Source organism: Corythoichthys intestinalis, chromosome 5 (genome assembly GCF_030265065.1).
Source record: "Corythoichthys intestinalis isolate RoL2023-P3 chromosome 5, ASM3026506v1, whole genome shotgun sequence".
Taxonomy (NCBI): Eukaryota; Metazoa; Chordata; class Actinopteri; order Syngnathiformes; family Syngnathidae; genus Corythoichthys; species Corythoichthys intestinalis.
Genome location: NC_080399.1, coordinates 58271537 through 58285339, shown reverse-complemented (window position 1 = coordinate 58285339; position 13803 = coordinate 58271537). Strand labels below are relative to the sequence as shown.

At 43.1% G+C, this 13803-nt stretch overlaps 1 protein-coding gene across 4 annotated transcripts in view; it reads left to right on the top strand.

The window, feature by feature from the left end:
- ldhd (lactate dehydrogenase D) overlaps positions 1 to 9587 on the top strand; it is a 50042-nt gene extending 40455 nt beyond the window's left edge. Inside the window, exons 10-11 of one of the 4 annotated variants that reach the window (XR_009063206.1) lie at positions 109 to 2198; positions 8283 to 8326. Coding sequence is in view for 1 of the 4 variants with exons in the window: in XM_057836337.1 (XP_057692320.1) it covers positions 2087 to 2198; positions 8283 to 8490 (320 nt within the window). In the remaining 3 variants the exon portion in view is untranslated. Of the gene's footprint in view, positions 1 to 108; positions 2199 to 8282 lie in introns of those variants that run through there. The other 3 variants (XM_057836337.1, XM_057836340.1, XM_057836339.1) reach the window with 3 other exon arrangements.
- Positions 9588 to 13803: the final 4216 nt, after the last annotated feature.

Below are 13803 nucleotides of genomic sequence, written 5' to 3'. Positions count from 1 at the left end.
CAACGAGGAAAACGCGACGAAGAGAGCCGCAAAATGTCATTGTTTCAGTCTCTCTACTCCAATATTTTTACAGGACATTCTTTTTATCCAAGTATTTTTCCCCAATAGCTATATAAATGGCTTGAGAAGGACCAGTCAGCCCGTCGAGGGGGAACTATTCACAACGAGGAAAATGCGACGAAGAGAGCTGCAAAATGTCATTGTTTCTGTCTCTTTACTTCAATATTTTTACAGGATATTCTTTTTATCCAAGTATTTTCCCCAATTGCTAAATAAATGGCATGGTCATGACAAATAACAGTCTTGTGCTAAATGGAATATGAAATAATAAAAATGCATTTATTCAGGACGACATGGCAAAATTACTCCAAAATGGTCAAAACTTTCGACTTCACCTTTACTGTCGCACCTCCCGAACGATATTTTATGACACCTAAATCGGACATATGCCATTTCCCTTCCCCGGCTTCAGAGAATGTAAACAAACCAAAAGGCGTGACAGCTAGCCGACATGCTAACCCGAACCGAGTGATGTTTCAAAGTCTTCGAAGCGGAAAATCACACATAACTAGCCTGGATTTATTGACATGACGACTGGGTTGTTGATTGTCTTCGCGGAACGGCAAACCGCCCAGCGGAGAGCAATTTACAGTTCGTTCCCCGGAGGAGGGTGGCTGCAATTGTTGTGCAGCTAACGTGCTGCAAATGTGCATGAGGAGAGCTTTTTACGTGCCTATCAATGATCAAACGTAAGTAGTCCTTTATTTAAAGAAAGTTTGTTGTGTTTACTTTTAATCGATGTATTCATATTTGACACAATAGAAAACAAGATGTTTACTCACTTCCTCGTAAGTCCAATGGTCCCACAGTAAATATCCACGGTGAATGGGAACCTTTTAAAACTTCAAAAAGGCGCATACGCTTCTCTGTCATACAGAATGATTTTTCTGCAGCCGTCTGGCTGTCGTCAGCCACGCGGTGCCATCAGGTACACCACGCAAAATACATTAGTAGCCGAGCCGTTACATTATTGCAGATATTATTATTATTATTATTACTACTATTATTATTATTCCCAGTTTTTATTCATAATTTATTAGTTTTGCTCTTTGTAATTGCTATTTGCAACAGTAATAGCAGTATTTATTAAAGATTTAGTGTAGGTTTTTGGGCAGTGGAATGAATGAATGGAATCATAATGTGTTCTTATGGGAAAATCCTGCTCGACATACGACCATTTCGACTTACAAAGAAAGTTCTGGAACGAATTAACTTCGTATGTAGAGGTACCACTACATGTCAAACTCCCATGTGGCACAATTAGAACTGTTCAGACCATAGGGACACTCAGATTCCTATTTTCTGGGTCTAAGCAGCTGAACAGGGAAAAAAAAAAAGAAGAGATTTGGATCTTAAAATTAATAGTAAGTTGTATTATACAATTTCTTTTTCATTTTCATTTTTTCCATATATTTACACATTTTATTAAAAACAAAAACATAACTATTGTTCTTTTTATTTCATTTAAACAATTTTCTTTTTTAATTTTTGTAAATGTTTATTTGTATTTCTTGACATTTTTTTAATTAGAAAAACGTGGGAAACTATATGTTATCCTTTTCATTCATTTATTATTATTATTATTTTTTTAATAATAAGGGGGGTTAAATATTCTCTTTTTACTTTTTTAAAGTGTGGGGGTGTAGTTATTTATTTATTTATTTAATATTCATTTATCCATGGCTTTATGAGTGATGAACATGAATTTGATGCACGATTTACTTTTGCGGGTCACACAGGATAATGTGGCATGCCGAATCAGGCCCTGGGGCCTGGAGTTTGACACCTATATTTTAGTCAAACGGTCTGAAAACTATTCCACAAAGGGTCGCAGTGAGTGTAGGTTTTCATTCTAACAGATTCAGAGGACACCTTTTCTGTCATCTAGCATCTTACAAGTCAGGTGCTACTTGTTTCCGCAGAGACCTGATTGCATCTCAAACAATGGACTGGCAGTTTTTTTTCGGTAATTAAAAGAAGGGGGGGAAAAGAGTTTAACATTTTGCATGATGTAATGTTCACACAGGTCCCATTGCGGGTCATGTAGGTGATGGTAACTTCCATTGCCTGATGGTAGTTGATCCTAATGACACCGAAGAACTGCAAAGAGTCCATCTATTCAGTGAGAGGCTGGCAAGGTAATGAATTTCTAAGAAATATATTTGAGAAGACTGTTGTGGATTAAAACAGCCATTTGATTTTACCTTGTGACCATGCGTTTCAATTCTGGGATTGATGAGCCTTACATTCAGTAAAGTTGATATGCTGCAAAATAAACACTAATTTTGGCACTTGCAAAAACCCGCCCCCTAGTTTACGACAATAATCCAAGCTAAAGGTCAGAGGCCAACAATTCTAACTTCAAGGACACTGAAGTTAATTGGGACAGAATGAAATATACAACCCCTAGCAAAAAGTATGGAATCACCAGTCTCGGACGAGCACTCACTCAGAAATTTTATCATGTAGAACAAACTCTGATAAAGAGCTTGAAAAAATAATGAATTAGTTCAAAAGTGCAACTCTTTGGCATTCAGAAGCACTAAAAGAAATGAATAAAAAACATTGTGGTGGTCAGTAAATGTTACTTTTATAGAGCAAGTGCAGGGAAATACTACTATATATGGAATCACTCCATTCTGAGGAAAATATATGGAATCATGAGAAACAAACAAAGAAATAACAATCAAAACACATCTCTAGTATTTGGTTGCACTACCTCTGGCTTTTATGACAGCTTGCGGTCTCTGTGGCATGGACTTGATTAGTATTCTTCATCAATTTGTTGCCCACTCTCTTTGATTGCAGTTGCCAAATCATCCTTGCAGGTCGGAGCCTTGCTGTGGACCATTTTTTTCCAATTTCCACCACAGGTTTTCAATAGGGTTGACATCTGGGCTATTTGCAGGCCATGACATTGACTGGATGAGTCTTTCTCCAAGGAATGCTTTAACAGTTTTAGCTCTGTGTCATCTTGGGAAATGATTTTATTATCCCCAAACATATTTTTAATTGAAGGGATAAGAAAGCTGTCTAAAATTTCAATGTAAACTTGTGCATTTATTGAAGATTTAACCACAGCCATCTCCCAATCTGTCCAATGCAGATTCTTGACTCTTGACAAGGTGATAATGCTGGAACTTTGGTTTGGTGCTGTTCCAGTGAGATTTACAAAGATGACTGCCTGAAGAAAACATCAAAATTCCCTCATACCTTGATGATATGGGGCTGTATGTCAGGCAAAGGCACTGGGGAGATGCCTGTGGTTAAATCTTCAATAAATGCACAAGTTTACATTGAAATTTTAGACAGCTTTCTTATCCCTTCAATTGAAAATATGTTTATATATAATTATTTCACTATTTAATTATTTATTTCATGGACACAAGTCGCAGCACTGAATTTATTTAACTGTCAAACTCACTGATCAGAGGCAGTGGGCGGGTCTAACGCTGATCTAAATCTAATTGATTGCTGTTGCTTTAAGTCTTTCAAAACATGGCGGCTACGGAGGATATACTTCAACTTTCTCGATATTTATAATTGGGACCTGCTGATCAAGAACCTGTAGTGTGTAAAGCAGAGAAGTTTATTGAAGTTGGCATCGTTTTTGGTCAGCAACAAAATAAACCACACATTTCCAAAGATGGACGATGGGCTGTCTCTTCTTCAGCTCTAAAGATCCAGTAGCAATTTAATTTAGTATCTTTCCAGTTTGCCATTTTGATAATTGCCATATTATTAAATATGTACTGAAAAAATTTTTTTTTCTTTTTTAAATGACTGAGATATGGCTTAAAACATTCAGAATCCACTATCACTCATCCTTATTTAGATCACAAAAAGCAATGGGTTTTATCGTTGTGTTAAGGGGCCAATTATTAGTGCACTTTCCCCCTTAAAATTTTCTTTATACAGATACTCCCAGGTTATAACGTACCCAACTTACATGATTTCGACTTAACGAGGCCAGAAATCGACGCTGGAGTCTCGTCTCCAGTCGTTTTATAAAAAAAAAAAAATTGGGGGGGAGGGTGGTTCGCGTAAACAGTTCGGCAAAAAAAAAACAAAAAAACAACAACAACAACAAGCAAAACAAAACTTCCGTATTTAGGGATCGCGGCCACGCTTTGGAATGCTACTCCAGGGATTGCTCCCTAATTGTATCAGGACTTCCTGGTTGTGATTTTTTTTCATCATTTTATATGGTGGGGAGAGCCCCTTAATTTGTGACGAATGACCATAGGTTGCCTGATGAGGCAATTGGCCGCAGAAGTCATGATCACCTTTATGGTGTGTAGCTTCCCATGGTGCTGAATATTCCTACTCCTTTGGTGGCATCCCAGGTTAGGTCGTTGTCCATGGTGCTGGCCCTATGTTGGGCCCTGTAGAGCTGGTCACGGGGGCACCACATAAGTCAAATAGATAGGTTAATTTGATCAACTAAATGTACATAACTTGCATTGCAAAAGTACGCTATGTTAAATGCTGTAAAATGCCAACTTTTTTTCAATTTTCTTAACTCATTTGCTCCCAGAATTATAAATACGTTCTATTTTTAAATGCTTAATTGTCCCCAAAACGTATTTATACGTCTTTTGCGTTTTTTTTTTTTTTTTTAACAAGAAGAATCTATAGCTTCCGATCTATCTGAAAAACAAAAAACAAGGCTCCAAACCAATTATAAAGCAATAAAACTGGCCACTGGCGGACAGTAGCGCATTTTGTAAAACCCGCAACCCGATTTAACAGCAATGAACGGCCGGGCTGCACGGTCGGAGCGCTGGCGGCATGATGCCAGGCGGCACTCCGACTAGGCTTGCCATCCGTCCCTTGAAATACGGAATTGTTCCGTAATTGGGAATTAAAAGTTGTGTTCCGTATTGAACCAATACGGAACGCAGTATTTCACAATTGCCCCATGGGGCGACCCGCGACTCCGGTGGCGGGCGGCGGTGCGCCCAGCCCATGCACGTCTGTCACACACAAACACACACCTCCTGCGCTCATGAGTGGTCACTGAGCCAACAATAATGAACAAAAAGGGCAGGAGATATTAAAGACAGCAAGATAGTTATCTGCCTGCCCGCTGTTGTCTGCCCTGCACTGCACTCCACTTCCTGGTTCGTTGTCTAGTTACCTCGCGCGCTCTGTTCAGCGCACCGCCCCGCGCGTTTTCAAAACAAAAATGGTTTCTTCAACAGCAGAAGCTCAGGACACCCCACCTCATCTTCAACCCGTGGCTTGATAGTCACTGATGATGATTATAAAGCGAACTGCAAGGCAGGCAGGAAGGTTTTTGCAGCGTCTCACGGAGGTGTAAAACAGCATGCTGCAGGGGACCTCCACAAACGGAATATAAGATCCCAGAAGAGCCTTCGTCACAATTCTTTGTACCTGAAACATCCCCTGAGCTTGATTTGGTATGTTATCATGCTCTTGTATATGGATAACATATAGGCTATATTTATACTTATATTTACCTTCATACATCTTGCATTGATAGTAGCATAGCTAGGCTATTTCAGTTGCTAATTTACAATTGTTGATTATTTTCAGAAATGTTGATTTTTTTTTTTTTTGAAACATGCATTTATTATCAGTCAATATGGAATGACTTTATGTACCCATAAAGGACATCTTATTTTGTTACGTTAACTAATGCTCCTCATTTGGAATTATTCCTAATAGATTAACAGCAAATAAACACTGAATAAATAGTCCTACTGCGGATATACAGTACACTATCTATTGATTGATTGATAGTGAATTTGACATCATCCCACTCCTACCCTCTAAATTACTGCAGCTGAGGTGACATAGGTATACCACAGAGTAAAAAGTAGCCAGCCAGAGCTACAATAGTGCTGACTGTGAACACAGGTTCAATCAGAAGATTTTTATGTGATTCCAAAGTGGTGAAGAAAAAGACTTTGGGGAGAACAAAGCAAGAGACTCTGTTGAAACAAGTCCTGGGTCCAAAGGCAGTGGGTGATGTGCTCAAGATCTCAACGTCACCCATCCCATTCTCCATACAGACCGATGCCTCGAATAAATTGAGCAGGAAGATGCTTCCCCTTGCTGTCCAGTACTTCAGTCCAGAGTCTGGGCTCACCAACAAAATGCTGGACTTCACAGAGAATGCAGACGAGTCAGCCGCTGAAATTGTAGCTCTCCTGGATCATTTCCTTAAGAAATTTGGCTTGTCAATGGATCACGTGACCAGATTCAGTGCCGACAACACAAATGTTAATTAGGATATTCACAACTTCGTTTTCACTAACCTGCAGAAAAGAAAAAAAAAAAAGATCTGCTGCAAGGAAACTGCCATGCCCACATAGTGCACAATACAGTTTTCTCATCTAAAAATAGATACATTTCTATGCATTTTAGGAGTTTTGGGGATGCCCCTTTTTTTCGCCCGTAAGGCTTTGGGAACGAGGGGGGCGTCCCTTATTTCTATTTCTGAAAGGTGGCAACCCTAGCTCCGACCGAACAAAACAACCAAGAGGACGCCTGGGAGGCCAGGCGCTGGACGACTGAGATAAACAAGTGGGACCCCCAATGCAGCGGTTTGCCGAGCAGACCCCGAAGGGGCGCAAAAATAATCCATCTTTGTGAGACAGACAACAATAAGGGAAAAGTTTACACGGCTGACGCGGCAACAACGGCGTCATCTTGGCGACAAAGCGTCATCTCTCAGTAGTCATGCGGAAATAAATAGTTACTTTGCTATCAAAAGCTCTATTTGTCTGTTTGTTCATGGTATTTTGTAAAAGGAAAACATTCAGATGTTTGGGACGTAACTAAAAAAAAAAAAAAAATTGTTAAAGTCAAAGTTATGTTTGAAATGTATGCATTTACAAAGAGCTCATTTTCTCCGTTTTTTCATCAGAAATTGGAAAGTTGCTCAAACCAAGCTATTTTCTAATGCTGATTTTTAAAGAATAGAAAAAGATATGAAATTACTTCTTTTTCTGCTGAAAGAAGAGAGTCTAATCATTCTTTTGGTGGGTTCCATGTTTATATAGCAATAGAACAGAATTTTCTGTCGGCCTTGCAAAATCAGTCAAAATCCAGAAAAACTGCCGGGAGCGAAGGGCCTTGCTCTGGTGAAAATGGCTGGGAGTGAATGAGTTAAGAAATCGTTCAAATAAATATTTCCACAAAATTGCTATGTATACCTTTAAACTAAGTTAAGAATGCATAAACAAACATATTAGCTCAAACAAAAACTTACAGCCTTATTTTGGCCTTAACAGGGAGCAACTGGATTCATACTGAAGCATTATTGTAGTATTGTAGCAAAACTATATGCAAATGTGTATCCGGATTGGAATAGATTGAGCCATGTTGAATGAGTTGTGTCATATTCAAAGTTGACACCAGAGGTCAGTGTATCCTCCCAAATCAATAAAACGGAATACATCATTTTGAAAGCAAACCATTACAATGGCACTCAAATTAAACAAATCATCAGAAAAGCATAATTGAATTCGAAGCTTGTTTTTCTAACCGATTCATTTGTTTTAATCGATAAATCGGTTATGACCAGTTTTGTTAAACAACTTGGGAGAAATGGTAAACGAGAGATGTTATGTACATAATGTGATGATCAAAACTTCAAGTTGCTGCTATAGCAGAATGTTTTTTTTTTGTTTTTAATTGCTGGATATACTCCCAAGAAATGGCGGCGATTTCGAGTCTCTCCTTGACATTGCGGGTTTTAAGAAGACCATCATTCATAAACTTCATTATCATTTTGGTGAGCCAGCCAGTAACAAGGGCTACATAGTTAACTCAAGCTAAATTACTCTTCAAACAGAAAGTACCTTAACTAAATTAAGCACCTCCAATACCACCTCTGCAATATTATCCAACCCCCTAATGTTTAGTCTCGGCAATGTTTTAAAAAAGAAACAACAAAAACCAAAAAGTTTCAAATCATGTTTAAATTCAATTTATCAATTTGATAGTGTACACAACAACGAAAACAACATGATCGGCAACTTTGACTGATTAGAAAATGATTACATTATTATTATATATATAATATACGGTATATATTTATATATTATTATTACTATATATATAATTCAAAATAATTCTTTAATTATGTAGCGTAGAGGATCTGTCCACGAATATTCCAAAGCTTTCATTCTTTTTTTAAAAATGTTGTTCATTCTGGCTCACCTAAAAAATGTCTGTCTTTTTACTCCCAGGCGCGCCTTAGCCATGAATGGTACATGCACAGGGGAGCACGGTGTTGGTTTGGGCAAGCGAGCAATGCTTTATGAAGAGATGGGGTCCATGACTATGCAGGTCATGCAGAACATCAAGGATGCCCTCGACCCAAACAACCTAATGAATCCAGGGAAGGTCTTACTGCCAAGAGAGTCTACTGTCAACCAAGAAACCAAATTGTGTTGAACATTTGCAGTATGCAACATGTAGACGCACCTCCCAAAAATATTGGAACAATAATGGAAATGGATTCATATTTTACTACAGACTGAAAATAGTTGGTGAAGCCGCAGATGAATAGCGAGCTACAAGACAATCTTAAGAATCTGGATCCATACATAACACAAATAAAAATAAATTTTCATCATAAATTTTTAAATGCCTGGTGGCACGGTGGAAAAGTGGTTAGCACATCTGCCGCACAGTCCTGAGATTAAGGGTTCAATCATGGTTCCAGCCTCCCTGTGTGGAGTTTGCATGTTCACCCCATGCTGTAGTGGGGTTTCTCTGGGTACTCTGGCTTCGTCCTACATCCCAAATACATGCAGGTAGGCTGATTGAATGTTCCAAATTGTCTGTTGGTGTGAGTGTGTGCAAGAATGGTCATTTGTCTGTATGCAACCAGTTCAGGGTGTACCAGTTGTTAGCTGGGATAGGCTCCAGCACCCTCGACCCTCATAAAGGATGAGTGCTTCAGAAGATGAATGACTGAATTTTTAAACGCAAAAACATACATAACCATTTGTTTTACTTGGTGTCCCTGAATTCATCACATTGCCTTAAGGTGGCTTTCATGTAATCTTGCACATCTTGCACTAGACTTCAGCCTGGCTCAACAACCATGACCATGTAAAAAAAAAAAAGAAGGGGGTAAAAATCAGGTAAAAATGAGAAGTGTTTATATTAGTTCAACCTAATGAAACTGGCACATATTGTAGATTCGTGAATGTTATCTGCATGGTGATTAAAGTTTGCTTTGGTATTTGTTCAACTCAACAATTGTGTTTTTGTCAGTTTAACGGGGGAAAAAGTTATTTTTGTCTTGTAAATTGTCACCTTAAATGACTCCTGTTTAAACAGTAAAATATAAAATGATGAACACAAGATTGTCGATACATACATATATTTTCATTAATATTTCATCCATGGAATAAGAATTCCTCAATTTTTCTCCATCTCAGGTAGTTGTCATGTTGTGCAATATCTCCCTCTGCTGTTGACCTAAATTAAAATCATGTTTGTCGCACATCGATCGTAAACTGTCTGATTATTTAAATAAATGTTGGTATTTTCATTTGTCATGACTCATTATATCATCACATGTTCTGTTTTTTTTTTTTGTTTTTTTTTTTTTAATTAATTTATTCTGTATGTGTGTCTTTAAATTCAATTCCAATGTGCATTCATTAACTATTTTACATGTACTGTATATGTGTGCATCTTTAAAATATGAAGATGTAAATGGCTGTTATGGCAACAGTTTACCATAATTTTTGCACTAAGGTGCACCTGACTATAAGCCGCCACCCACTAAATTTGGCACGAAAACAGCATTTGTTTATAGATAAAACGCACTGGATTATAATCCGCAACTGTCCTCAATGTATTATGGGATATTTACATCAAAAGATATTAACCCGCTAACTGTTTATTTGACGCAGCATCACATGACTGTCATAAAACCAAATGTACCACCATGGGACTTTGAACCAATTGGTTGCAAAACTTCATTGCTTCAAGAAGCTTAATTTTGCCCTCGCTGCTCCCTTGGGGAGGCAGTCGACCTCTGCTGCCACTGTCAACACTGTTGTTGTCCAAAATGCCTCCTAGCATGCATTGCAGATGAAAATAATCAAAATTCATGTTCTGTCCTAATTATTTCTTTAGTTACTGTTACAGTTGCTAGTTATGGAATTTGGTAACACTTTATTTGACAGTGGTGCCATGAGACTGTCATTAGACATTCATAGATACCACATGAAACTGTCATGAGCATTAATGAATGCTTATAATAGATGCCATTTAGTGTTATCTGAAAAATTATCTAACTTTTGAACTGATGTGAAAGATTCAAGCTGGACGTTAATGGAGTGAGGGACATAATTTGCCAGATGAGACTTAATGGCATCTGTCATAAGCATTCAGTAATGCCCATGATAGTGTCATGTCATAATTATAACGGTCTTATGACGCTGATGTCAAATAAAGTGTGACCTAATACCAGGGGTGAAAAGGGGCTAGAATTTCTTGCCGGAACTCCCCGACGTGAAGGTCGCCACGGAGCCAGAATTTTTGTGGGGGGTCAAACCTCCTAAAACTACTGAAATGCAAAGAAAACTGTTTTGGCACAGTTACGTATTTCGATAACATATAAAAGCTGATTTTCATTTAAAATGATATTTTGAATAAGTAGCCTAACATAAATAAAAAAATATAAGTCCAAAGTCCACATTGACAGCTAAGATGTTCTGAACCTCGCCATCAGAGCAAATAAAACTAAATATGATAAATAAGCCTGCTCAACTCTTTCCTTGCTCTTAAAGATTTGATCCATTTACTGTTGCATTGTCCTTTTTTTGTCACATCAATTCAACAAAACTTTTTTTCTTTTTTTTTTTTTTTTTTGCTGTTCCAGAAAACATGCACATTTGAACCAATCAGAGCTTACTATTGCTGCTGAACACATGTCAGTATTGCAGCCAATTGAACGGATAAATGAGTCCAGGCGTTTTGCTTTGCTGCGTGCATTCGCACATTGACGTGACTTATCATCGGATAATCAGACATCATCAAACTCGGACAACTGCAGTAGCTGGAGAAACCTCCATGCCGTCCATGGAATAAAATTGTTAGGTTTTGTATTTGTTTTCTCCTAGTGTAACTTGTCCCTGTGATTGCCCATTGATTTCACCTGATGTGCCTTCTCCTTGCCTATCCCCCTGTGCTCACCTGTTCCTTGTTGTCTCGTTAACCCTTGTTTGCTTGTGTGTATATAAGCTCCCATTTTCTGTTCACTCCTGGTTGCGTCATTGTCAATGCCTGTGTCTGCGTCAAAGTTGAAGTCCTGTCCTAGCCCTCGTGTTCGTCTCAGTAAGTTTTTGATATTCAGCCTTTGTTAGTGACCTAAGTTATCTGTTGATAGTTTTTTGATCACCACAGCCTTTGTTTTGTACTTTGTGCCTTTTGTTAGTTATCATTAAAGCCTTTTTGAGTTCTCTGCCACCTGCCTTGCATTTTTGTTTCACTGCTTTTGGGTCCACACAACCTACCTGCCTGCCCGCGCATTCCCTGACAGAATGACGCAACCACTAGTGGACCCAGCGGGAAACAACCGGCACCGGCATGCTCGCCGACGGCTTTCTGCCCGTTCCCCCGATTTTGTGTTCCCTCGGCATATATTTTTGGAGTCTGATTCTGACTCAGACCTGGATTTTGATTTCACGCCCTCCGTTTCCCCTGGTAATTTTTCCTTCCACCCGTCGCACTTTGTGTCCCGTTCTGAAATCTTGGCCAAAGACTCCTACCTGGGATCCCGGTGGGCCATCTATCGGGGACCCCCCCGGGGTGGTCTGCGGGGACGCCCAGGCTCACTGCGGCCTAATGGGGCTATTCTGCCGCCCCTGCCACCTGAAGGCACTCAGCAAAAGCCTCGGCGTGGCCGTCAACGCCGACGGCGGGCGGCGGTGCTGACGTCGTGGGTTCCCGAAGCTCCCGCGCCGGCTCCACGCAGTCAAGTTCCTCCAGCGCCGGCTCCCCGCAGTCAAGTTCCTCCAGCGCCGGCTCCCCGCAGTCAAGTTCCTCCAGCGCCGGCTCCCCGCAGTCAAGTTCCTCCAGCGCCGGCTCCCCGCAGTCAAGTTCCTCCAGCGCCGGCTCCCCGCAGTCAAGTTCCTCCAGCGCCGGCTCCCCGCAGTCAAGTTCCTCCAGCGCCGGCTCCCCGCAGTCAAGTTCCTCCAGCGCCGGCTCCCCGCAGTCAAGTTCCTCCAGCGCCGGCTCCCCGCAGTCAAGTTCCTCCAGCGCCGGCTCCCCGCAGTCAAGTTCCTCCAGCGCCGGCTCCCCGCAGTCAAGTTCCTCCAGCGCCGGCTCCCCGCAGTCAAGTTCCTCCAGCGCCGGCTCCCCGCAGTCAAGTTCCTCCAGCGCCGGCTCCCCGCAGTCAAGTTCCTCCAGCGCCGGCTCCCCGCAGTCAAGTTCCTCCAGCGCCGGCTCCCCGCAGTCAAGTTCCTCCAGCGCCGGCTCCCCGCAGTCAAGTTCCTCCAGCGCCGGCTCCCCGCAGTCAAGTTCCTCCAGCGCCGGCTCCCCGCAGTCAAGTTCCTCCAGCGCCGGCTCCCCGCAGTCAAGTTCCTCCAGCGCCGGCTCCCCGCAGTCAAGTGCCCGCGCCGACGTCCAAGCTGCCCGAGGTGCCCGTCCCGGCGCCTCGCCGCCTAGTCCCTGTCCCGGCGCCTCGCCGCCTAGTCCCTGTCCCGGCGCCTCGCCGCCTAGTCCCTGTCCCGGCACCTCGCCGCCTAGTCCCTGTCCCGGCACCTCGCCGCCTAGTCCCTGTCCCGGCACCTCGCCGTCTGGCCTCCGTTCCAGTGCCTGCGCTGATTCCACGCAGTCCAGTGCCCGCGCCAAAGTCCAAGCTGCCCGAGGTGCCCGTCCCGGCGCCTCGTCGCCTACTCCCTGTCCCGGCACCTCGCCGTCTGGCCTCCGTTCCAGTGCCCGCGCCGACTCCACGCAGTCTAGTGCCCGCGCCAACGTCCAAGCTGCCCGAGGTGCCCGTCCCGGCGCCTCGTCGCCTAGTCCCTGTCCCGGCGCCTCGCCGTCTGACCTTCGTTCCAGTGCCCGACGACTCCGCTGCTGTTCCGCCAGCAGACTCCTGCGACTCCGCTGCTGTTCCGCCAGCAGACTCCTGCGACGCCGCTGCTGTTCCGCCAGCAGACTCCTGCGACGCCGCTGCTGTTCCGCCAGCAGACTCCTGCGACGCCGCTGCTGTTCCGCCAGCAGACTCCTGCGACGCCGCTGCTGTTCCGCCAGCAGACTCCTGCGACGCCGCTGCTGTTCCGCCAGCAGACTCCTGCGACGCCGCTGCTGTTCCGCCAGCAGACTCCTGCGACGCCGCTGCTGTTCCGCCAGCAGACTCCTGCGACGCCGCTGCTGTTCCGCCAGCAGACTCCTGCGACGACTCAGTGCCTGGTCCGCCCGACTCCGACGACGTGCCTGACTCTCTTTACGATGACGACGACGTCGCTCCTCGCTTCCTGCCACGGCTTAGTGGCATGAACGGCAAAGTTCTACCTCGCCCGGGGCGCCCGCCTGATCATCCTGTGCGGTCACCCAACGTCTGGCGCCCCAAACGCCCACCCGGTCGACCCGTGCGATCGGCCCACGTCTGGCGTCCTGGACGCCCGCCTGACTAGCCCTGACGGGCTAATGTTGCTCCCTCCTTCAGCATCCTTCTTCTCGCCGTGTTTGGGACTTTGTTTTCATCGGGACGTCTGGGATCCGTCCCTTGAGGGGGGGGTA